This window comes from Dromiciops gliroides, chromosome 1 (genome assembly GCF_019393635.1).
Source record: "Dromiciops gliroides isolate mDroGli1 chromosome 1, mDroGli1.pri, whole genome shotgun sequence".
NCBI lineage: Eukaryota > Metazoa > Chordata > Mammalia > Microbiotheria > Microbiotheriidae > Dromiciops > Dromiciops gliroides.
In genome coordinates, this window is record NC_057861.1 from 720,464,390 (window position 1) to 720,490,369 (window position 25,980).

Below are 25,980 nucleotides of genomic sequence, written 5' to 3' on the forward strand. Positions count from 1 at the left end.
GCCATACTAACTCACTGACTGTTCCTTCCATATGGTATTCAATCTCCAACCTCCCACCATTTCATACTGACTGCTTAGAATACCTAGAATTAATATATTACTGACCTCTTTTGGAAAACCTGGTCTCCTTCCATATTCATCTCAAATACTTTCTTCTATGTGAAGTCTTTTTGAAAACCCTCTGCACATAGATTGCTAGTCCACTTACATTCTGGACTACCAGGAATTAATTTTGTTCAAATTTATATGTGTACATGCTATCTTTCTCATTAAGCTTTCCTGGCAGTCATCAAAATTATTTGGTACTGACTAAGGAATATAGTGGTAGATCAGTGGAATAGGTTAGGAACAGGAGACACAGTAGTAAATAAATGACTATAGTAATCTAATGTTTGATAAGCCCAAAGACTCAAGCTTCTGGGACAGGAAATCAGTATTTGACAAAAATTGCTGGGAAAACTAGAAGGATAGTACGGGAGAAACTAGGCATAGTCCAACATCTTACACCATATACTAAAATAAGGTCAAAATGAGTACATGATTTAGACATAAAGGATAATACCATAGGTAAATTAGAAGAGGAAGGAAAAGTTTACCTCTCAGATCTATGGAGAGGAGAAGGATTTATGACCAAACAAGAGATAAGAGAAAATTATGAAATAGAAAACGGATGATTTTGATTACATTAAATTTAAAAGTTTTCATACAAACAGAAGCAATGCAGACCAAATTAGAAGGGAGGCAGAAAGCCGGGAATCAATTTTTACAGTTACTGTTTCTGATAAATGCCTCATTTCTAAAATACATAGGAAACTAACTCAAATTTATAAGAAAAGCCGGGTAGGACAGGGCAGGGGCTGGATGGGAGGGGAACAGAGGGGAAGAGAATAGACAAAAGGACACAAGAAGAGATGAGAGAGAAGAGTGTGTAATAGTTACCAAGAGTGTGCAAAGTAGATAAGTGGATGCAGGGAAAGAAGGTCATAAGTGTAGACATCATTTCTGATTCAGTGATTAGAGTGAATGGAAGACAGTATGTCAGTATAGACATGTGGAGCCACTGTTTTTATTCATAGTGACTCAGTGAGTATGAAATGGACAAGGAGGGTTCTAGTTTAATAACAAGGCCAGGTGTTCTCTTGCTTATATAGAGATTGTATGACTCCGAATTATAATATTGAGTTCCCATGTAACAGTAGCAATATGGGGACAGGAATATACAGAATTCTGAAAGATGATTCAAATCTGAGCTCCCAGTAATCTATGAAAAGGGAAAGGAGAAGGCTCAGTATGAAGCCAAACAACCCAGAACCTAAATGTACTTAAAAGTGGTGTGTAGATAATTAATTCTTTGTCACACATTTTAAGTGTTCATTACATTTCAAAAGGATCGTATGGGTTGGGGGGGAGTGGAGCCAAGATGGCAGAGGAAAGGTATTAAGCTCTCAGAGCTCCCCACACAATCACTCCAAAAAATCTCCAAATAATGCTATAAGACAATTTCTGAAGCAGCAGAACCCACTTAAAGAATGAAGTGAGATCATTTCCAGCCGAAAATGGCTTAGAAGGTTGGCAGGAAAAGTCTGATGTACTGGGGTGGGAGTGGAGCCCAGACCTGGGCAGCACCAACACAGATCAATTCCCAGGCAGGCCGTACCAGAAAAAGAGACCTCTAGAACTTCTGAATCAGCTGCAGTTGTGGCTACTCTGAACCTGAGCTCACGGTCTGGTGAGAGGGTTTGAACACTGGCCAGGGGGAGATTACAGGGGTTCACTGCTGGAGCTGAGGTGGAACTCAATCTGTATTTATTGCCATGCTGGAAACCAGGAATCATGTCTGATTATTTGTCACCCCATTTTTAAGGTTGTGCTTGACAAAGACCACTGGAGTGGTTTTGACATTTATGTTCCAGCTCATTTTACGGATGAGGAAACTGATATATGTTAAGTGGCCTGCCCAGGGTTAACAAGAGAGTGAGTGTATGAGGCCAGATTTGAACTCAGGAAGATGAGTCTTCCTTACTCCAGTCCCTGTGTCTATCTATTGTACTACCTACCTGCCTAAGTTGGGTCTACCTGGGCTTGAATCCTGCCTCTGAGGCTTCTTTCTGCCTTATGTAATCCTGGGCATGTCCATTTAATATCCTATGCTTTAGTTTTAACATTCGTAATAATTAATGTCATTGGACCAGATGATGACCAAGTTCCCTTCTAAACTATCAATCCAGTCGAATTCTGTTTCAATCAAAAAAGACAAAATGGTTCTTTGGTGCTATGTAGACACAATCAAGTCACACACACATAGATTTAGTTATTTCATCATTAGCCTATCAACCAACTCAATCTAACAATCATTTATTAAGTATTTACTATATACGTATATGTGTATGTACGTCTGTCTGAATGAATGTATGTATGCATGTCTAGTTTTGATTGTCCCTAGCAATGAAAAGATATTGTGGTGAAAACAAGCAAAACAAACAAACAAACATACAATGCCTTCAAGGGGCTCATATTCTAATATTCTGCTGGGAAGTGGTAACATATATAACAATGTGAACAAATTGATATATATTGGTGAAAATTAGAAATGATTTTGGTGTTGTGATTTTTTTAAAGTGAAAATAAAGTACAATAAAATGAATTCTTTCTTGGAAGAGGTGCCAAGCCTTTCCGCAGTATCATCTCCAATGATGTGACTGTGAAAAGGAAAACAAAATGAGAAACTGCGCTCTGTTGTTATTGGGAAGTTCTCAGACATTGAGAACATCACAGCAAGATTTCATATTTATTGCTCAACATTAACAGCCAAGCTGGGTACCCTTTGCTTCATAAATAGAAAAAAATAAATAAGATCTACATACATACATAAATATATGCCCTTGGTGGGAAAGCTCTGGAGCATCAGGAACATTCAGCAGTCCTCACTACTCATTTTATTTACATTCTCCCCACACTGACTGCAAAGTTACTAAAATTAAAAAGGAGGAGGTAGAAAAAAAAAGAAAAGGAAAAATATGCTTGGGTTGTTTACCAGAGCAGGGGAGTGGAGTTATGGGGGACATCAATTTGATTTTCCACTAATAGCAAGGAGCCACATCGTTTTAGGAGGAGACACACAGAGTCATCCGTCAATCACCTTATGCTGCTATAGAACTTCAGCATTAGGCCTCTCAGGGAATTTCACAATATGATCAGTTTACTGCTTAGATAATTAAAAGTATGCCATATTAAACAAATGAGGCAAAACTCAGCTTTGAAAGCTATGCTCAGATTGGTTCTGAAGCCCCACCGTAAGAGAGCCCCACTGTACTTCTATGTGTGATGACCTTGAGCAAGTCAATAAGGGTCTCTAAGCTTCAGTTTTTTGTTGTTTTTACCTTGATATTTTTTGCCCTTCATTCATGAAGAGGACCATGACATCAACAGGTTAATGTCATGACTTGGATTTAAGTGAGAGAGAGCTGTGCAAAGTCACCAGCCTCACTCTCTCCTCCAGAGCCATCTGGATCCAGTGGCATTATATATATCAGGATGACTGGAGATGGCCCTTGATATTTGAGGCAATCGGGGTTAAATGACTCGACCAGGATCACACAACTAGTAAGTGTCAAGTGTCCAAAGCCAAATTTGAACTCAGGTCCTCCTGACTCCAGGGCCAGTGCTCTATCCAATGTACCATATAGCTATCCCTTGCTTATTTTAAAAGATCTTGAATGGGGTAAGATGATTTCCAAGTTCCCTTCTGGTTCCATAGCTATGCAACATGCAATTTAGAACCTTTTGGCATGCCCACAAAATTCTTCTGGCTCTCACATCATTTGTCATAGCAGAAACAACTCATTGATTGGCAAAGATAATAGTACTTTGTCAGCTCTGGTTATCACCACTTGGTCATTCTACTTTAATTATAACTCATTCAAGTGCTAACATCCAAGGTAGAGTTCCCTAAATATATTTCTGTAATAGATAATATTCTAAAGTTGTAGTAATTATACATGGACATCATTTCCATAAGACGAAATGAATTCATTCATGCATTTTATTCCAATTTCTCCCTACAAATAATTTATCCTGCCTAAATCACATTTTTAACATAACACCTAATTTTTCCTTACATTTTTCAGGGCCTATATTATGTATTCTATCTACAGTTCACTATTACCTAGTAGAACTTCAGGGAGGTCTCCTTGTTTCCTTCCTCAGATGTCATAATTAATCTCATATCCCACCCTTTGTGAATACAATTTTCCCTACCTGTCATGGCCCTCTGTCACTCCCCTCACTTTATCAAACCTTTACATTTGTCCTGGCCCAGATCACTTCTCTTTTCTTCCAAAATGGACTTCCCTAACTATTCCATCACACATTAACACCTTTTCTCTTTAATCGCTGTTATATTTATTAACAGAGATTAGATCTCAATTCGCTTCAAATGCCAATAATTTTATCTATCCAAATAAGTTCCTTGAAAGTATGCCTTTTGAAAAAATGTAATTCACCTCCCAAGAGAGAAATGATGAATTCTGAGAGCAGATTGATGTATACTCTTTTCTCCTTTATTTTTCTTGTTTTTATATATGGGGGGTTTTCTTTTGCAACATGTCTAATATGGTTTGCACTGCTTTGTGTCATATATAATCAAGCAATATTGATTGCCTTGTCAAAGGGTAGGGTAGAGGTGGAATAGGGGAAAGAATGTAAAACTCAATTTTTAAATGAATATTAATCTTTACATGTAATTAGGGAATATTTAATGACATATATGCATATATTTATCTTAAAAAAATAAATCTTATACTTTTCTTTATGACTTACTAGAGCTAATATAGTCATGAGAACAAATTAGTATCAAGTGTCTACCAGGAAGGGAATAAGGGACTTACACAGTGCCTACTGTGTACCATGCACCATACTAAGTACTTTAACAAATATCAATTTATTTGTTCCTCACAAGAACTCTGAGATGTAGATGGTCTTATTATCCCCACTTTATAGTTGAGTAAACTGAGGCAAACAAGGGATGTGTCTTGCTCAGCATCAATTACAACACAGGTAAGAAAAAACAAACTAAATGTCTGAGGTGGGATTTGAACTAAAGTCTTCCTGACTCCAGACCAATGCTCTATCCAGTGTTCCAAAAGCTGCCAACTATGGGGCAAGTACTCTGGTAATCATTAGGTATACAGAAAGAGGCAAACGACAGTTCCTGCTCCTAGGAGCTCACAATATAATGCGGGTAAGACATTGTAATGATTGGAATGATGCCTCCTACTGGAGACTTGCTGTGGGAAAGCTCCGCCATGAGGAAAATGCCTCAGAGGGCAAGGCCATGTGGCTTTTCCTGGCGTCAGGACAATGACATTTTGCTCATGGGTGCTGTCTATCAAGGCTACCAGCCAATCAACTTGAGGAACCTCCTATTTTCTGGGAGGAGACAGGAAGGAGGAAAGAGAGCCTGCGCAGAGAGCTCCCGCGTCTTTAGGATTCCTGACTTGATGTGGTTGGTGGGCGGCAGAGGACTCATAGACATTTGAGGAAAGATAGGAATGCCGGGCTGTTGGAATTCTGTTCTCAATCTTTTTCTTTCTATTTTTCAATAAACCCTTAAAAACCTAAACTCGTTTTATCAGTGATTTTAATCAGTTTCCCCAAAACTGGGGGAACAGATTAGAATCCACATTTAGAATCTTAAATTGCACAACATCATGTAAAAGGAAGCTGAAAATTGTAAGGTAGTGCATTCCCCCTCACTGGAAATCTTCAGGCAACATCAGCACTGGTATGGAAGAGATTTTAGCAGAGGACACCTTGCTGAAGACAAACTGTTCCCTTGACTCAGTTGTCCTGGAAGAACTTTGCTTCAAAACCAAGAACAAAGAAAGCAAGCCAAAGAACCAACCCCCCTGAAATGAAGCACGCCCTCTTGTCCTGCCTGTTCTCAGCTAGGTGGAAAATAGGCTAGAATGGTGGCCATGGTGTGAGGAAGCAGGCGCTGGGCGATGCCTCTGGAGAGCCTTCCTAGCTGTGGCTGGGCCTTAGTGCCTCTCCCCGAAGAATGGGAATTCATCCCAGCCAGGTCCCTTACAGAGCTTGTGGAGAGAAGTCAAAGGAGGTCCTCTTTATGCAGGGGCTGACCCTGAGCAGACAAGCCAGAAACTCGCATTGCTGCTGAGATCTTGCATGGTGGCTGCCTAGGAAGGAACTCAGTCCAGGATCCCATGGAAAATCTGGAGGCAATCAGCCAAGAGTGAGGTAGCGCGTGGCTCAGCCGCTGAGCTGGGCGTGTTGTGACCGCTCGTCCTTTTCCAGTCTTCTTTGAGCTTCCTCCTGGCCTGGCCCTAATCACTCTGACCTGGAAACATAGGGACCAGATGGGACTGGCCTCCTCCTGGCTGTTCCTCAAACACATCCGCCACCAGGCAGCTAGAGGGCCGTGTTATCTACTCTCCATCCCCGAGCTTGCCATCAGCTCCCTGGTCATTGGGAGGGTTTGCTTTGTGGGGATTCCCTGGCCCAGTCACAGGCCTCCTACCCTTGCCCTTCTTCAGGACCAGGAGCCCGGCCAGAAGCCCCGCCTTGTGGTGAATGCTTTCTGCTAGTCCCCCAGCCTCTGGGCCCACCCTCCTTTGGTGTTCACCCTCCTGGGCGTGCCTCACACTCGGCGTGGCTGAGCCTACTAACCTCTTGCTCAGAGGCAGCAGCATGCATCCCTGGGACAAAGTCTTCCAGAAAGGCAGCTGCTGAGTAATTTCCTCATCCAACAAGTCTTGTCCTGGCTTCTTCCAGGTTGGCCAGTGTGAGGAAAAATGGGCTCCCTCAAAGTTGATTAGAGAGGTCTGGAAGACAACTACAGGAGCTTTAATGTCTGGGGAGTGGACTCAGGTCAGCTGGAAGAGTGAGTAGAACAGAAGCAGGTACTCAATGCTAATATCCACACATGGGGGTTAATTCAGAGCTTCTCAGAGAAGTTTCCAATAGAAGACTTCAGTGTGGAGGGGCAGGGATGCTGGGTTTGATTGACTAGACAGAGGGAGGGCCGATAGCCCTGAGGGATGGGAAGAAGATAAAAGACAGGCCTGAGAGGCGGCCTATTCTCCTGAGAATGAAAATACAATGAGCTCCCCAACAAGGAGTTCCAGAAGTTTTTGGAGTGCTATTGCTCAAAGCCAGAAAAGTCAGGAAGTTTCAGTTGCCCAGGCGGGCCCACCACCACCAGGTAAATGGCAAGGGCCAGATGCCTCCTTGGGGTCAATGTCTCAAGCACTTGGCTCAAGTGCTGCAGGTGGCTGTTCAGCTGGCCTGGGGCCAGCGCTTCCAAGGCTACCAAGAAGACCTCCAGAGTGTCTGGTGACAACTCGGCCGCCTCTTCGCTTTGCCTCCAGCTCCTGCAGGCGAGCCTGCAGGTCGCTCAGACGCAGACAGCCCACAGGGGCTGCAGTTAGCTCAGGGAGACTGGGAGCTTCTCCAGGCCTCCAGGAATTGCTGTGCCAGCCCTGATGTCTTGCACTTGCTACACCCCGAGACTGTCTCTCACTGAACCAGGAATCTCAGTCAGGATGGTGTGATAGATGGTCTGCAGGTTCTCCAGCTCATACAGAAAGCCTTCCTCTTGCAGGATGCTCAGGCTCTCTCCAGCTTGAAGCTTCTCTCTGAATGACATTATCAAGCAAGTTGCTGCTGCAGCAGCTGCTGTTGCTGCCGGTTCCTCTTCCTTCTCCCCCTCCTGCTTTACTTCTTCTCCATCTAGTCCCCTTACTTTTTCTTCTTGGAGATTATCTGATCCTCACGTCTCAACTCAGCTCCACTCCCCAGCTCAGAATGAGTGGGGCCTGCTCAACAGGGGCAATTTATAGAAAGGCTGAAGGGTGAGGGGCCTGGAGGCAGAGCCAATGCAATGTCTCAAAGTCTTCTCCTCTGGAGCTGAGTTCACACCTCATTCCAAGGCCTTGAATTGCCCAGTCATGCCTCACCTCTCTTGTCTTCCGCCCTCCCCCACATCCACCTCCTCCCTTGGTCCCTGCTTGGCCCATCCATCTCTCTATTCTCTTCATTGGCCTCCCTCGATGCTTGGGCCTGCTGGGCACACCTGCTGGCCTGTAGAGATGGGTCTCTTAGGGAAGCCCTTGCCTCTTTGGTATTCTGTGGAGTGAGTGCACACGTTGGGTGAACCTCAGGACAGAGGCCATCCAAGGATCCCAAAGGAAACTTCCATCCTGATTCTCTGGACAGACTATGGATCAGCAGGCATTGGCAAGGCCAGTGGGACCAAAAAAAAAAAAAAAAGAGCTCTGCTTCTTCAGTGGCTGCATGCATTTCACAACTTCTCCATTAATTGGCTCTAGACCAATATTCTCCCTTCTCTCTCCAGTCTCTGATCTCTGCCAAGGGCCCACGTGCTTCCCTGGGCTTCACTACTGCTTGTGGCCTCCAGTCCACACATTAAGCATCAGCTCCTTTTCTCCTTTTCTGGGATAGTCTCTCCCATTTCTTCCACAGATTATTTCATTTCCATAGGACCCGAGCTCTCATACCACTCTTGGTTTCCCCTCACAATCTCAACAGCACCCCCATCCAACTGTCTTCAGATGCTTTCCTCCAGTCCACAGGGGTTTCGAGTCATTCTAGCCACTGTAATCCAAAGGACTGCTTCAGCTTCATGTCCTACCGTTCCAGACCGCAGAGACAAGATTCCATATCTGGAAAAAGAGACCTATTACTTACTTATCCATGCACTCACCCTCTGTACCCTGGGGTACAGACAGGAAACCTCCCAACTCCAGCAACGAACCCATCAGATTGCCTGCCTTACATCAGCTTCCAATAAAGACACTCAATTGGTGTCTTACACCTCTGAAAATTCAAAAGAAAAATACAACAGAAAGGACAAAAACGTGGATAAAGCACGGGCCCTGGATTCAGGAAGACCTGAGTTCATATCTGGTCTCAGACACTAACTTTGTGACCCTGGCTAAGTCACTTAATCCTCATTGCCCTGCCCCCCAAAAACAATAGAATAGATTTTAGTAATATAAAATAATATATTTAAGTTTAGAATGAACCTCAGAAGACATTTTGTGCTTTTCCCTTTCTTTACACCTGAAAAAATTGAGGCCCATATAAGTTAAATGACTTTTTCAAGGAGACAGGTATTTTATGGCGTTTTTACAAAAGTCTTCCTATGTATTTTTGTTTTGTGTGGGGAAATGAAGGTTAAGTGACTTGCCCAGGATCACACAACTAGTAAGTGTCAAGTGTCTGAGGCCAGATTTTAACTCAGGTCCTCTTGAATCCAGAGCCAGTGCCACCTAGCTGCCCCCCTTTTTTTCCTATTTTTTTTTGTAAACAAAGTCTTATTTAAGCTTAGGTTAGATTAAATGTCACTGAGATACCTTATAAAATATTTTTATATCATGACTGATATTATATATAAATATAGATATAGATATATGTATGGATATATTGTGTCTGCAACATGTTTAGATCATAGCTTTTTCTCTCCTAAGTAATCCATACATTTATATTCATATCTATCTAGTACCAATGTATTTTCATACTATACCTATACTAATATCTATATCTGTACCATCTATTTACCTATTGGGTTTGATTACTGCTTTGAGGACAGAGACCCATTTTACAAAGAGAAACAATGAACTCAAATGATTTAAGTCCAAGGGGCTACTTAAGAGTGAAACTGAGAAAAACATCAGTCTTTAGTTCCCAGCCAGCCATTTACACAGCCCATTTCTTGAAACCATCTTATATTAAAGAAAACCAAGCCTTGATCACTTCCATGCTTCATTAAAGGACATAATATATAAAAAGTATTGACGTTCATTTATATCAGTAATAGGAAGTGTGTTAAGTCATGTTTAGAATCAAGCTTCTCCATTTTGGGGCATGACCCCTGTGTTAAGTCTACTAATACCTGTGTTGTCAATAAACCCCCCTGGTGCAGATTTCTACAGGGTGAGCAAACCTTATAAAGTAGGGATTCTGGTTTATTTAAATTTGTTTGGCAACCATGGCAATCCCATTAGGCATTAACCTTACCTATGTTTGGGGCTTTCCTGACACATGACTTCCTTAAAACTTAGGACAGTTTACTTCTGTAGCAGGTGAAATCACGTCCCAAAGATCTAACATAAAGCCAATTCTCAAATAATCACTGGAGTTAATGGTTGTGTTCTGTTTCCATGATACAATAAATAGAAATCTATTTTAGCTGCATCAAGAGAAATTAGAAATAGACCCCTGAACTTGTTGAAAGCCAATTTTTGAAAAGCTAAGTTAGAGAGAAAACCCTGGTTTATGTCTGCTTTTAAGTCTAATTATTGCTTCTGCCATCGTGTGGTGACTGTACAGTCAGACTTCTATTTTCTAGAATTTGTTTTCTTCCTCCCACCTTGATTCACTGCCAACTGTTCTACCACAAATGTTATCTCTGGAGAGAGAATATTTCTAATGACCGAAACACCTTTCTCTTATTCCTTTCTTCTTTGGAATCCCTGAAGAATTTCTAAAGGCTGCTTATTACTTATTTCAAGCAGGTTTCCATTATTGAAGTTTTCCCTGTTATTGTTCTTTCCCCCTGTATGCATTCCTAATACAATACTACAACTAGTTTTTGTCAAATTAAGAAGCTGTCAGTGTCTCAGCTATAATCAGCAATTCTCAAGGTTTATACATTTTTATTTTGATCAGATAAATGAACTCCCTTTCTCTTTCCGCTGTCCCTTTTGATGCGAAGCAGCTTAGGGTCATAGGAAGAATGTGAGATTCCAAGTTAGAGAATGCAGCTCATTTTTCTGATTCTGACACATGCTGCAGGGGTTTTGTGAGGTTCAAATTAGATAACATGTACAAAGTGCTTTAGAAACTGAAAGTGCTAGATGCATTCTAGCTATTCATAATAATAATGTTATCGTTGTTTTCACCTGCCTAAAAATTAGCAAGTGACTGACAATAATATGAATATAAACCAAATAGTATAAGGGGCTCAAAACCAACCTCTCTCCTTTTACAGATGAAAAAAGAAATCTACAGGGAGATTAAATGCTGGCTCCAAACTAAAGTTTTCAGAAATAGGATTTGAACCTATTGTATAACCATTACTCTTTCCTTGGTATTTCTTATCTATAAAATTATGATACTACTTCACCACCTCACCTGTAGGGTTTTTGTTAGGATGGTGTTTTTGAATAGAAAAAAACTTTATCAATGTGCCCAATTATTATATATGAAAATTCAAAAAAATATTCTCAATACAACTATTACCACCACCACCACCACCAACAATGCTACTGTAACTTCTACTACTACAATTACTGCTACCGCTACCACTACTACTAAAATAGGCAATTTTTTTAGCCATTTATTAAAAACAAGTTCCTAGATAATTTAGTTCCATATATTACACTAAAGCCTCTCATAATTAGAAAGGGCCACAAAGACCACATACTATTTGTTTTCAATCATATTTTCCAACAATAATACCAAGCAGATCCCAAATAAATAAAATCAACTTTGGATTGATTCAAATGAAAATGTAGAATTTTAAACTCATTTTAAGGTCATGTCAAGAAAAAAAATAGAAATCAGTGTAAAGACCACTCATCTCCAGAAGTTGAAGTACCAAAACAGGATACATGTTATTTTTCTCTTCAAAGGAAGTATATATGAGAAGAGAAATGTAGAATAAACACCATTTGGCACATATAGACAATGCAATTTAGAAATAATTTAGTTACCATCCCATACAATTCATGTACACTGAGAAGCATTATAAATAATTAGTCTCTGTCTCATCAGTTGAGATAGAGTATGATGTTAATGAGAATAAGGTCAGATATATGCACACACACATATATACACACTATTAAACATATAGACACATTTAGTCACAAGGAAATAGATGGGGTTATCAGTGCAAATCCAGATATTTTTTGGGAAAGAAAAATATCTCAAAATCCAAACTCTTCCTGACCCTGAATTAGTGGTTCTATTTTTATATATAGCTGCAAATAGTATTCTTCATTGATAGGATAATTGTGGAAGAAAAAAGGCAACAGAAAAAAAGTATTCTGTCTAAAAACATGAAAACCAGTACATACGATTGTAGAATTACCTTTGAGTGAGTATTAAATAGCTTCTGCCATTTTCAGCCTTATTTTCCTCGTAGTTTATTTCACTTTCTGATATATGTAGTGTTTTCTCTGGATAGCAGTATGAATGAGGTAAAACTTGGTTGGTGATCTTTAATTTTGGGAATGTAAGAAAATGCCCAGTGCCTTCACACTATTTGAGCTATAATACAATTTATATTCAAAGAACTGTTGATAGGCATAATAAAAACGCCCTTTCCTTATGCTCATAATATATCTCAAGACACATAAAACTTCCCTGTATTACCAAAAAAGAGATTTTGTTTTCTCTCCCTGCTTCATGCAAATAACATTGGATTATAGATTTAGAGTTGGAAATGACCTAATACAATATGTAGTCCAAGGTTTGGGAACCCCTCATGCTCCCTTAGAGGTATACATACTCTATGATGTGGTGATTAAAATTATAAGAGGTTGCCCAATATACTGTCCCAAGTTTAGGGAAACTTAGCTGGAGTTCTAATATGTAGCTACTTAGAAATTACAGGCTACTGCACCAGTTTGGGGCAATAAGCATTTATTAAAGCATTTTAAATATAAGTAAAGAGAGAGCATGTTGCTCAGAGAGATCAGAAACCCTACATACATAGGATAGAGGGGAGAGAGAGAAAAATCTATGTCCTAACTCCTTGAGAGTTAAAAGCCAAGCCACCCCTTCCTACCCCCACCAAGAGTGGGCCCTGTGGCTGTCCCTGTCCCAGGGTAAAGAAAGGGTTCAGCAAGTGTCAGCTCACTGAGGTCAGAGCAGAGGCAGCCCTTCCACACGGCTCAAAGCTAATTGGCTAGCATCATTCAAATCTATTGCTTTACTGGATTTGAGGATGGTCCAGCAAAGTACTTGTTGAGAGGCGCAGTACATGCCTTTGAGAGGCAAGGCTTTTCAGGTAGGTGTGGTTTTAATTTCTATCCTCTGTAATCATAGTCGAACTTGACTGACTCCAGGCCTGGTCTTATAAGTTCAGGGAAGGCTCTCTGGGTTAGGCCCTTGAGCTGGGACCTCTGGGTCTCATAGAACCCCATTATTTTCTCACAAAGAGATATAAGAAGCTTGTCCAAGGTGGTAGGGTGAATATTTTACAAATAACAATATGATCCTATTGGAATATATCATAAGCTTCATTTTAGCTCATATGTGTCTATTCATGATAAATACAAGAATTTATTTCCTTCCATGGTAAATAGTAGGATATAAGAAGGTTTAGTATATTTTGGGGACTGAAAAAATTTGGAATCTCTTGGTCTAGTGCCATTCTATCATTTCTTTCTCAATTCTATTATGCTTTACCTTTTGCAAAGCACTTCTTTCATCTCAATCCGTTAGGTGGGTAGTACAAGTATTGTCTTTACCAAGGAAGAAATTGAAATGCACAGAGATGAATGTATCTTACCAAAAGCCATAGTTTTGATCACAGAGGAACTGTTTAACATACACATATAAATAGATATAATCATGCACACATACATACATAAATCAATTATCTCATATAATCAGATGAAATCAATTCAGTATGTTTCCATATTTTAACACACTCTCCCTATATTCTACTATCAAACTCCTCTGGAATATCAATCCTGGATGCCAAAATATTTAAAATAATCAAAAAGAACCTCCAGTACTTTGGCAAAAGCTTTCTATCAATACCATGTAAAGAAGACCAGAAAAGTCAGGAAAAGCAAGCTGTGCCAACACTATGGCAAGAGAAACCCCAAAATTTTCTGTAGCTGAGTTGACATGTAATGTCATAAATAATACATAGGGGATGGGACAGCTAGGTGGTACAGTGGATAAAGCACCAGCCTTGGATTCAGGAGGACTTGAGTTCAAATTTGAGCTCAGACACTTGACACTTTGCTAGTTGTGTGACCCTGGGCAAGTCATTTAACCCCCATTGCCCTGCCCCCCCCAAATATATATGTATGTGTGTGTCTGTGTGTGTGTTTATATATATATATATACACATAGACATACAAACACATACATACATACATACATACATATATCTGTGTGTGTGTGTGTGTATTTGAGGAAGCTATAAGGAGGGGGATGGACAAATACAACTTTGGGTAGAGATAGCAAATCAATTGACTGCTATTATGAAGCGTTTTTAGAATTGTTTGGATGCATTTTTCAGGATCACCAGGGACAATTTCTCTCCATATCTTTTCTGGTAGGCCAACTCTTAGGAAGGTGGGATGATGGAGCCTCTGTATTTCTTATCTCCATTGGAATCATATACTTTGTCTATGTTTAACAAGTCTGATTTGTTTAGGGATTGCTATTCTGGTATAGTGGGTCTATAATGATAAAGCTTTCCTGAGATAAAATCCATCAACTACAGAGTGTTTTGTGAATTCTAGAAATACAATAATTATTATAGTTAATTTTTGTTATTATTCTTTCCTTAGTATATTAAAATTCTTTGAGCATTTTCCTCACAAAAAATGTCTATAAAATGTGCATTTCAAATATTATTATATTTTAAATCATCCTATTGGGGAGGTCTTATTATCCTGAAATTCTCTCCTTTTGACCTGTTTTCTATGTCATTTGCTTATGATATGAGATGTTAATTTCTTTTTTTTATAATTTCTTGACTCTGTTCTAATATTTCTTGCTATCTCACAAAATAATTGATTATTCATTGGTCTAATCTAATTTTCAGAGAGTCTGTTAACTGGAAAAAGTTTGCTATTTTCCCTTCTAAGATATTTATTACCCTTCAAATTCTCTTCTTGTGAAATTTTCTTCCATATTTTATCTCTTCATTTATTACAGATATTCATATGTTCCTTTTGAGAAATCATTTTCCCCCTTGAGTCTCTACTTAGGGTAGTTAGCATGTTAGATTCTTTTTATTGGGGGACTTAGGGAAATTATTATTATTATTATTATTTTGCTGGTTAGAGGTTTCTTTTTCTTACTCATCTATTCAGTTTTCATTGTTGTATTGGAGCTTTGTACCAGGGTTAGAGCCAATTTTCATCCCTACTGCCATTTTCAGTAAAGCTGCTTGGCCCAGTTATCCTGCCCTGCATTCCTTACATTCTTGCACTGACTTATTGGGTTAGTCCTCTGAATCTCTATGTTTTAGAATATTACTGATCATCAGGAACATATCTAGAACTCAGGTCAGAGTGCTAACAAATTCAGAGCCCCTTGTCCTATAGAGTTCTCATCTACATCTAAATGATACGTGCACATACATACATACATACATACACAGTTGGGGTCTTTTGTTTTTTACTTTGAAGAAGAGAGTTAGAATCTGAGGAGATTTGCAAGCACATGGAAAGTAGTAGATAGAAAAAAAAGAAAAAATGATGGAGATGAAAACGACTAGTTGATAATTTCTGCAGAAAAGTAATGGCAAAGTGTAAGGTGAGTTGACAATGATACAACTGGGGAAATTGGCAATGCATAAGGGAACTTTTTTTCTGTGATCAGAGGAAGACAGAATGACTTGTAATGTTTAGAAGCTTTGAAAAGTGTTAATGCTGAGTTGAGAGACAGTAAAATAGGTAAATAAAGCTCATATATCCTTTGAAGTAAATGTTGTTTCCTTGTTGTAGGTATCAGGGCTCAACTGGGATTTTCAAGAAAAAGGAAAACAATTTTTAAACAATCCTAGTGGGGAGTTAATGGTAGTAGAAGATTAAAAAAAAATGGACCAGAGCAATGAGAGCCCATGCCAACCACATTCTAATTATACCAGCATTTGAATAGATTCAGTGTTATATTCAAGACTACTGCTAATACTACCATTCCTATTTCAACCACTACCACTACCACTGCCGCCACATCCTATGTTTCTGCTGCTACCACTACTACTATGACAACAACGACTGCTACTGGTACAACAAATAAAAATTAGAATATGGTTATCCTTAAACAACCTCAAATTAGTAATCAATTTAAAATATGCATACATTATTTAAAAGTACAATGACTTTTTAATTTTAATTTATTTTTTATTTTTAGCAACAAGGAAACAAAATATCATTCGTTATAGATGACATGATCGTATATTTAGGGAATAAGCTTAAAAGACTAGTTGAAACTATCAACATCAGGAAATATGCAGGATATAAATTAAACCCACATGCATCATCAACCTTTCTATGTGGCAACATCAAAACATAGAAGAGAAAGTGCATTTAAAATAACATCTGGCGGGGCAGCTAGGGGGTGCTATGGACTGAGCACTAGACCTGGAGTCAAGAGGATTTCAGTTCAAATCCGACCACAGACACTTAATAGTTGTGTGATACTGAGTAAGTCACTTAACCCCTATTGCGTCTTTCTCTCTCTCTCTCTGTAAGTATGTATATGTATATGTGTATGTACATATACACATATATATGAATATATGTATATGTGTGTAAATGTGTGCTGATATAATTTATACATATAATTATATCAGCACACATATACATATACACATATATACTTAGGAGACATATATACACACATATCATATATATGTATGCACATATGTGCATATATATCTGTATGTGTATTATATATGTATATGTAATCATATGAATACAATTACAAATCAGTTTTTCACACAAATGCAATCAGATTTAAACAATTAAAGCAATATTCCTTGTTCATGGGTATGGTGAGTCAATAAAATAAAGACAAAATATTTTAAAACATTTTTGATTAGAGAAATGAAAATTAAAATAACTTTGAGATGCCACCTCACCTGTAACATTTTGGTGCACATGACAGAAAAGGAAAATGACAAATGCTGGAGGTGATGTGGAAAAATTGAGAGTAATGCATTATTGGTGGAGTTATGAACTAATCCAATAGTTCTGGAGAACAACTTGGAACTTTGTCCAAAGTCAAAATTGTATATAAAAATTGTAAATTAAAAACTGTAAATAAAAACCTGTATATTAAAACAGTATAAAAGTGTATATATGCTTTGACTCAGAAAAACTATTACTAGTTCTGTATCCCAAAGAGATCAAAGAAAGAGGAGAAAAGATTTATTTCTACAAAATATTTATACCACTCTTTTTGTTTTGGCAAAGAATTAGAAATTGAGTTGATGCCACTAATTGATGAACAAATGATCATTTGTGATTGTAATGGCATTGTGCTTTTCAGGCATTTCAGTTATGTCCAACTCTTTATCAGCCCATTTGAAATTTTTATGGCAAGGGTACTGGAATGGTTTGTCACTTCCTTCTCTAGCTCATTCATTTCACAGATGAGTCAACTGAGGCAAACAGGATTAAATGAGTTTCCTAGTGTCACAAAGTGTCTGAAGTCAAATTTGAATTCAGAAAGATGTCTTCCTGAGTTCAGAATCAGCACTCTATCCACTGTGCCACCTACCTCTACTGTGTAATGCTATTGTGCTATGAAAAATGACAAGCAGGATGGTTTTAGAAAAAGCTGGGATGACATTAACTAATGCAAGGTGAAGTAAGTAGAACATTGTACAGAATAACAGCAATATTGTAAGGATAACCAACTGTGAAAGACTTCACTACCCTGATCAAAACAATGACCTAAGACAATTCCAAAAATGTGATGAAAAATTCTATCCACTTCCAGAGAGAGAACTGATGAACCCTGAATGCAGAGTGAAGCATACTTCTTTTTACTATCTTTATTAGTATTTTTTTATATTCTTTGTGTTTTCTTTTACAACATGACTAATATGAAAATTTATTTTGCATGACCACACATGTATATTTGAAATTAAATTGTTTACTTTCCCAAGGAAGGAGGAGGGATTGGAGTGAGGAAGAAAATTTGGAAAAAAACATTAAAAAAATAACATTAATATTTTAACATATAATTGGTAAATATCTAATGAAATAAAAAATATTTTCAAAATATGGTATAACACTTAAGATTATGAGAATGTAGCTTCTCCAGAATACATAGAAAGACATGAATTGCTGGTGAAGCATAAATCGTCATACTGAAAAAGAGATCACAACCAACTCACCATTTCTTAGGTAATTCAACTAATAAACTGAACTGGAACCAAACCATCATCACAGATCAAATTGTTTTCCATGATTATTTGGACATAACATCACTCCATTAAAAAAGAAAAACACTTAACAATGTTATCTGTAATAGATTTTACTATCCCAAATAATTTTAATCTCTAATCTTCTCAAACAAATGCCCTTCAAAGTATAGATTATTAGCAGAGTACAAACGCTTGCACAGAATATTTGTATCAACCCTGCCCTCTTGTATGCTCCTGAAGAGCACCAAAATTTTCAATAAAAATTATTACTTATTTTCATACTATCCACCAACTATTGTATGTAAAGTTTGGAATACAGAAATAACCAAGAAAATTTCTGCTCTTTGGAATCTTCAGTCCATTGAAGTTTTCATATTTTCAATTAGAGTATAAAAGGTCAGTTTACAGCCCAAATTCCTTACCAAATTACAATAACTAACTAAAAATGTTTTATTTATTTTATCTAATACTGTAATATTCCACAGACTCAAAAAATATAAAATATTAATCAATAAAATATAAATCACTTTCATTTTCCCCCAGGAACATTTTTTGAACCCCCCTAGCAATGGCCTCTAAAATGGCTCAAATCCATGTGTACAATTAACAGGTCCTCTTTGATTGATGTCTACATAAACTCACCTTACAATATTCACAAAGAAACACCCAACCAAAATACGAGTTTTGTATATGTTTAGAAAATAGGGGGCTTTATGTAAGTGATTCAGGACTAGATTGTTGCCATTATGAATAGCAGAGATTTTATCCTTTTGGAGTCTAGATTTATTAATCAATAAAGATCATGAAATGACATAGTAAACATTGAACAACACATAACACTAGATTTTTTAAAAAGCATCTAGTAAATCCCTAAAAAGATATAGTAGGTTTAATGAATTATGTACAAGATGTTTGCTTTGACAATATTGTGCAAAGACCAACTGTGATAGACTTAGTTCTTCTCAGTAATTGTCCAAGACAATTCGAAAAGACTTATGGTGGAAAATGCTCTTCACATCTAGAAAAAGAACTATCGTATTTGAATTTAGATCTAAACATACTGTTTTTAATTTTTGAGGTTTTCTTGTTGTTATTTTTATCTGTTTTGTGGTTTTTAACTTTTATTATGATTCTTCTTTCACCACACAATTAATGTGGAGGTATGGTTCACATGATTGTACATATATATCCTATTTCAGATTTCTTACTATCTTGGGGAGAGGGGAGGGAAGGAAGGCAGGGAGAATAATTTGGTACATAAAATCTTACAAAAATGAATGTTGAAATCCATCTTTATATGTAATTGGAAAAAATAAAATGTTATTAAGAAAAATATATTTAAAAGATGCTTGCTATTCTTTACTAAATAGTCAAAGCAAATATATGTCCCACAAATACAAATCCCCCCCCCCCAACTTACTATTTCGAAAGTAAAGTGGAATTGAATGGGGATATATATACAGGCAAAAATGCTCATCACAACTGCCTGAACATAAAATTCATTCAACCAGAACAACAAAACTAAAAATAGCATATCACATAACTCTTCCTGTGAAACATGCATAACTCCAAGTTGCATATGTTGAACAGCTTTCAAAACATAGACCTCTGACAGTAGAAATTATCCCTCTGACAGAAGACATGACAAGTTTCATCCTCATCGTCCTATCAGTTACTGAACTTCATCTGCATATGGTTTTATGAAGTCTACAGAAGAGTAGTGCATATCCCTGTTCCCTTATTCAGGTATAAAAAGCAAGAATTTTGTCTACATAGCAGTAATTCTTAAAACATTAAATATTAAAATCAAAACTAATTAATCCTAAAATATCTCTATATGAAGTCCTTCAAAAATATAAAATGGTGATGATAATCATGGTGGGGATGATGATGATGATGATGACATAATTTTAAGGTGTCAGAGATGTAATGGAGGCCATAATTTTTTTTAACTTTGAGAGGCCCTAATTGAAAAGATTCAGACATTATAAGTTTTTAATATTGGAAAAAGCTTGAAGGTAATAACAATTCATAAACGTAAAGTGTATTGTCCAGAATCAAATGATTTAAAGTTTTCATTTATAATTTGTGATGAAATAATCAATCCACAAATATTTCTTTTATGCCTACTGTGTGCCCAGAACTATGCTATGAAAAAGAGACATATGGTATTTCTATATCTCATAAAAGATATATAGCCAAATGAATTTTATTTAGTAAATAATATTATTTGAACTTACCAATACATTCATTTAATTGGATGATTCAGGTTTCATAGTAAATATCTTTCTTTTAGGGTATAGATTACTATTCCTGAATTTTATGGCAGTGTTAAGGAAGATATTTCTTTAATCAAGCATATATGCTCTGAAATACAACAGATGGCATGAAGTGTCTGTTTCATCTTTCCCTTCCTTTGACTTTCTAGACAATATTTCATAGATTCTATATTTTTGACTGTCTTAATAGTATTAGTATAAAATTATATTTAATGACTGTTTGGATAAACACACTCTCAATGGGAAAAAATGTTATTTCGGATCTATATAGGACACCTTTCATTTCACTGGTATACAACTTTGGGACTATATATCTTGCCGAATGGTTTATGTGTAACTGAGCAAGTTGCTTAACTCTGCCTCCATTTCCTCTTCTATAAATTGACTTGGAGAAGGAAATGTCAAAACAACTCCAGTATCTTTTACAAATAATAAATGAACAACTAAACAAAAATGGGATCACAAAAAAACCGACACTACAGAAATGAATGAACAACAGCAGGGAGAAAAGCAGATAATACTGATCATGTGTATGATCTACAAAAGAGGAAAGCGAGACTGGAATAAGCATTTATAAAGTGGAGGAAACAGAAGTTAAATGACTTGCTCAGCGTCATAGCTACTAATTTTCTGAAACCAGATTTGAACTTGTCTTCCTGAGTTTCAGACCTAGAGTCCAGAAGACTCATCTCACTGAGTTCAAATACCATTTCAGACTTACTAGCTTTGTGACCATGGGCAAATCACTTTACCCTGCTTGTCTCAAGTCCTCATCTGTAAAACAATTTGGAGAAAGAAATGGGAAACAACTCCAGTATCTTTGCCAAGAAAAAATCTAAATGAGGTCATGAAGGGTCAGACATGACTACAACAACTGAACAACAATTTCCTGACTCCAGGTTTAGTGCTCTGTACACTTTATTATTAGCTCCCTCTAAAGAGGAATTGGGCCAGTAGATATGGCATCGTAAGATTATAGTATTAAAAATTTGAAGGGAACTTGGATAATATTTTTTGCAATACCATAGGTCACAAAGAGATAGCTGCAGACTAGAAAGTCAGCTGATTTACTTAAGCTCACCTAATAGTCATGAGAAGAGCAAGGGTTAGAACCAAGGTATTCTGATTCCAAATCAAATACTGTTTTTATGCTGATCTACATAGACATGTAGATGGATGACCAATAATTGGTAGCTTTAAGATACTAACATCCCCCAAAATTACTTTTTTCAATTAAATAAACATTTATTGAGCCCCCCTCCTTTTTTCTTTTTAATTTAATTTTATTATTTTCCAGTTACATATTACATATAAAGATAGTTTTCAACATTTGCTTTCACTGGATTTTTAGTTCCAAATTTTTCTTTTCTTCCCTCCCTCGTCCCCAAGACAAAGAGCAGTCTGATATAGGTTGTATATATACAATCACATCAAACATATTTCTGTATTAGTCATCTTGTGAAAGAAGAATCAGAGCACAAAGGAAAAACCTCAAACAAGAAGGAAAAAAAAACAGTCCAAAAGTAGAAACAGTATGATTCAATCTGAATTCATAATTCACAGTTCTTTTTACTGGATGTTGAGAATATTTTCTATCATGAGTTCTTTGAAACTGTTTTGGATTGTTGCACTGCTGAGAAGAGCCAAGTATATCCCCATTGTTCATCACAAAATGTTGCTGTTACTGTGTACAATGTTCTCCTGGTTCTGCTCATCTCAGTCAGGATCAGTTTATGTACGTCCTTCCAGGTTTCTCTGAACTCCTCCTGCTCATTGTTTCTGACAGCACAATAGTATTCCATTGCATTCATATACCACAACTCGTTTAGCCATTTCCCTATTAATAGGCATTCCCTTGATTTCCAATTCTTTGCCACCACAAAGAGAGCTGCTATAAATAATTTTGTACATGTGGCTTCTTTTCCCTTTTTTATGGTCTCTTTGAGATACAGACATAACAGTGGTACCACTGGGTAAAGGGGTATGAACAGTCCCATAGCCCTTTGGGCATAATTCCAAATTGTTCTCTAGAATGGTTGGATCAGTTCACAGCTCCACCAACAATGGATTAGTGTTTCAATTTTTCCATAGCTTCTCCAACATGTATTATTTTCCTTTTTTGTCATATTAGCCAATCTGATAAGTGTGAGGTAGTACCTCAAAGTTGTTTTAATTTGCATTTCTTTGATTAATAGTGATTTAGAGCATTTTTCATATGGCAATAGATAGCTTTGACTTCTTCATCAGAAAACTGCCTCTTCATATCATTTGACCATTTCTCAATTGGGAAATGACTTGGATTCTTATATGTTTGATTCAATTCCCAATATATGTTAGGAATGAGACCTTTATCAGAAATGCTGGCTGTAAAATGTATTTCTCAGTTTTCTGCCTCCCTTCTAATTTTGGCTGCATTGCTTCTGTTTGTACAAAAGCCTTTTAATTTAATGGAATCTATGCCTGGAGCAGCAAAACTCACAGAAGAATATTCTGAAATCATCTTCTAAATAAGAACAGCTTGGAAGGTCAGAAGGAGGGAGCTGCTGTGCTAATACAGGACTCGAGCCCAACCCCACAGTCACCCTGACACAGATCCAGTCCCAGGAAGGCCTCACTAGAAAAGCAGACCCCCAGAGCCTCTGAATCAGCTGAAGCACCAGTGTCATCTGGAACTAAGATCACAGTCTGGTGAGTGGGCTGAACCCTGGGAAGGGGGGAGACTACAGGGGGTCTATGCTGGTGTTAAGGCAGAACTTGGATTTTACACCCCTGCTGAGAACCAGGAGGTAGGTTCGAGTTGCAGTGGCCCAGGTGGGGGAGGGGCACAGGCTCATCTGAGCTAACAACCACAACACACAAAGCTGGTTTATTGGCAAATTGGTCTGGGGTCATCTAAAGACCAGGGAATAGGCTGGGCAAGTGAAGAACCTAATTCTCCTTAAATCATACCACCTGGGACTTCTTTAGCTTGGGATACTGCAGCCTGGAAACAGTGCCCCACTTTAATGAGCTAAAAGTCAAGATGAGCCAACAGAGAAAAGTGAGGACCATAGAAAGTTTCTTCAGTAACAAGGAAGACCAAGGGGCACCCTCAGATGAAGATGTCAACATCAGGCCCCCTATATCTAAAGCTTCCAAGAAAAATATGAATTGGTCTCAGGCCATAGGGGTGCTCAAAAAGGACTTTGAAGATAAAGTTAGAAAGGTAGAGGGAAAAATGGAAAGGGAAATGAGGCTGATGCAGGAAAGACATGAGAAAAAAGTCAACAGCTTGAAAAGTCAAATTGGCCAAATGGAAAAGGAGGTACAAAAGCTCTCTGATGGAAATAATTGACTAAGAATTAGGATTGAACAAATGGAAGCCAGTGACTTTATGAGAAACCAAGACACAATAAAGCAAATCCAAATGCATAAAAAAATAGAGGGCAATGTGAAATATCTTCTGGGAAAAACTGCTGACCTGGAAAATAGGTCCAGGAGAGATCATTTGAAAATTATTGGTCTACCTGAAAACCAAGATCAAGGAAAGAGCTTAGACACCATCTTCCAAGATATTCTCAGGGAAAATTGCCCTGAAATTCTAGAAGAAGAAGAAGATAAAATAGAAATTGAAAGAATCCACCGATCACCTCCAGAAAGAGATCCCAAAATGAAGACTCCTAGGAATATTATAGCCAAATTCTAGAGCTCTCAGTCAAGGAGAAAATATTGTAAGCTGTCAAAAAGAAAGAATTCAAGTACTGTGGAACCCCAGTCAGGCTAGCACAAGATCTAGCAGCTTCCATATTAAAGGACCAGAGGGCATGGAATATGATATTCCAAAGGGCAAAGGAAATGGGATTACAACCAAGAATCACCTACCCAGCAAAACGCAGCATAATCTTTCAGAGGAAAAAATGGGACTTTAATGAAAAAGACTTTCAGATATTTGTGATGGAAAGACCTTAACTGAATGGCAAATTTGACTTTCAAATACAAGACCCTAGACAACCATAAAAAATTGAAGCTGGGATATAGTGTGTGACTGTTTTGTGTCTGAGGCCAGGTTTTGGCTGGGATCCCCCTGGGTCCAGGGGTGATGATTTGTCCACTGTGTCACTTAGCTAGGAGATGACATCTCTAGGGTTAAATTGAGGGGTGAAGGGAATTCACTGGGGGAGGGGGAAGGGCAGAGGTAAAATCCTACATGAAAGAAACAGGAAAAGGCTTATGGAGTGGGGGAAGAGATGGGAGAGGAGCAGGGCAGTAAATTAATTTTACACTCATCAGAAAAGGCTCAAAGACCTTAAACTCATCAGAGCTGCCTCAAGGAGGGACTAACAGACACACCCAACTGGGTGTTGTAATCTGTTTAATCTGGGCAGTAAATGAGCCTAACACTCATCAGAATTGGCTCAAAGACCTCAATCTCATTAGAATTGGCTCAAAGAGGGAATAATGTACACACTCAATTGGATGGAGTAATCTCTCTAACCCTGCAGGAAAGTAGGAGGGGAAGGGGATAAAGAGAGAGGGGCAAGAGAAGGAAGGGCAGAGTTGGGGCGGAGACAGACAGAAGTAAATCCCTTTTGAAGAGTGATGGGATGAAAGAAGATGGATAATGGAATAATCATGGGGAAGGGAATAGGATAGAAGGGAAACAGTTAACAATAGTAATCATGAAAAAGAGAAAAGGGAAAAATTGTAAAAAAAAATATTTATAGCAACTCTTGGTGGAAGCTAAGAATTGAGAATAAAGGCAATGTCCATCAATTGAGGAATGATGGAAAAAGCTGTGTTATATGATTGTAGTGGAATGGTCTTGTGCTACAGGAAATGACAAACAGGATGATCCCAGAAAAACCTGGAAAGACTAATGAACATCAGTGAATAGTGAAGTGAGCAGAGCTGAGAGGACATTGTGCATAGTGACAGCAGTATTATTCAATGAGCAATTGTGAATGACTTAACTACTCTCAGCAGTGCAATGATCCAAGACAATCCCAAGGAACTAATGAGGAAGCTTACTATGCACCCCTATAGAAAGAACTGATAAAAAGAACACTTGTGGATTGTACATATATAACCTGGTTGCAATCTTGTGGACGGGGGAGGAAAGGGAAGGAGGGAGGGAGAAAAATTTGGAACTCTAAATCTTATGAAAATGAATGTTGAAAACTACCCTTACATGTAACTGGAACATGAAATAAATGTTGCTAACCCCACCAAAAAAATAAAAAATGAAAAAAAAATTAATGGAATCAAAGTCTTCCATCTTGCTTTTCATAATATTCTCTATCTTTTGTTTGGAAATAAATTGCTTTCCTCTCCATAGATTTGAGAGGTAAACTATTCCTTCCTCTCCTAATTTATCTATGGTATCACCCTTTAGCTAAATCTTTTTTTTTTTCTTTTTTTTTTTTTTTTAGTGAGGCAATTGGGGTTAAGTAACTTGCCCAGGGTCACACAGCTAGTAAGTGTCAAGTGTCTGAGGCCGGATTTCAACTCAGGTATTCCTGATTCCAGGGCCGGTGCTCTATCCACTGCGCCACC

The 25,980-nt window shown here is 37.9% G+C and overlaps 1 protein-coding gene across 1 annotated transcript in view; it reads right to left on the reverse strand.

The window, feature by feature from the left end:
* The window catches only part of LOC122737331 (contactin-6-like), a 482,372-nt gene that overhangs the window by 192,050 nt on the left and 264,342 nt on the right, over positions 1 to 25,980 (reverse strand). Inside the window, 1 exon segment of the mRNA XM_043979812.1 lies at positions 23,401 to 23,406. Coding sequence (XP_043835747.1) covers positions 23,401 to 23,406 — 6 coding nt within the window.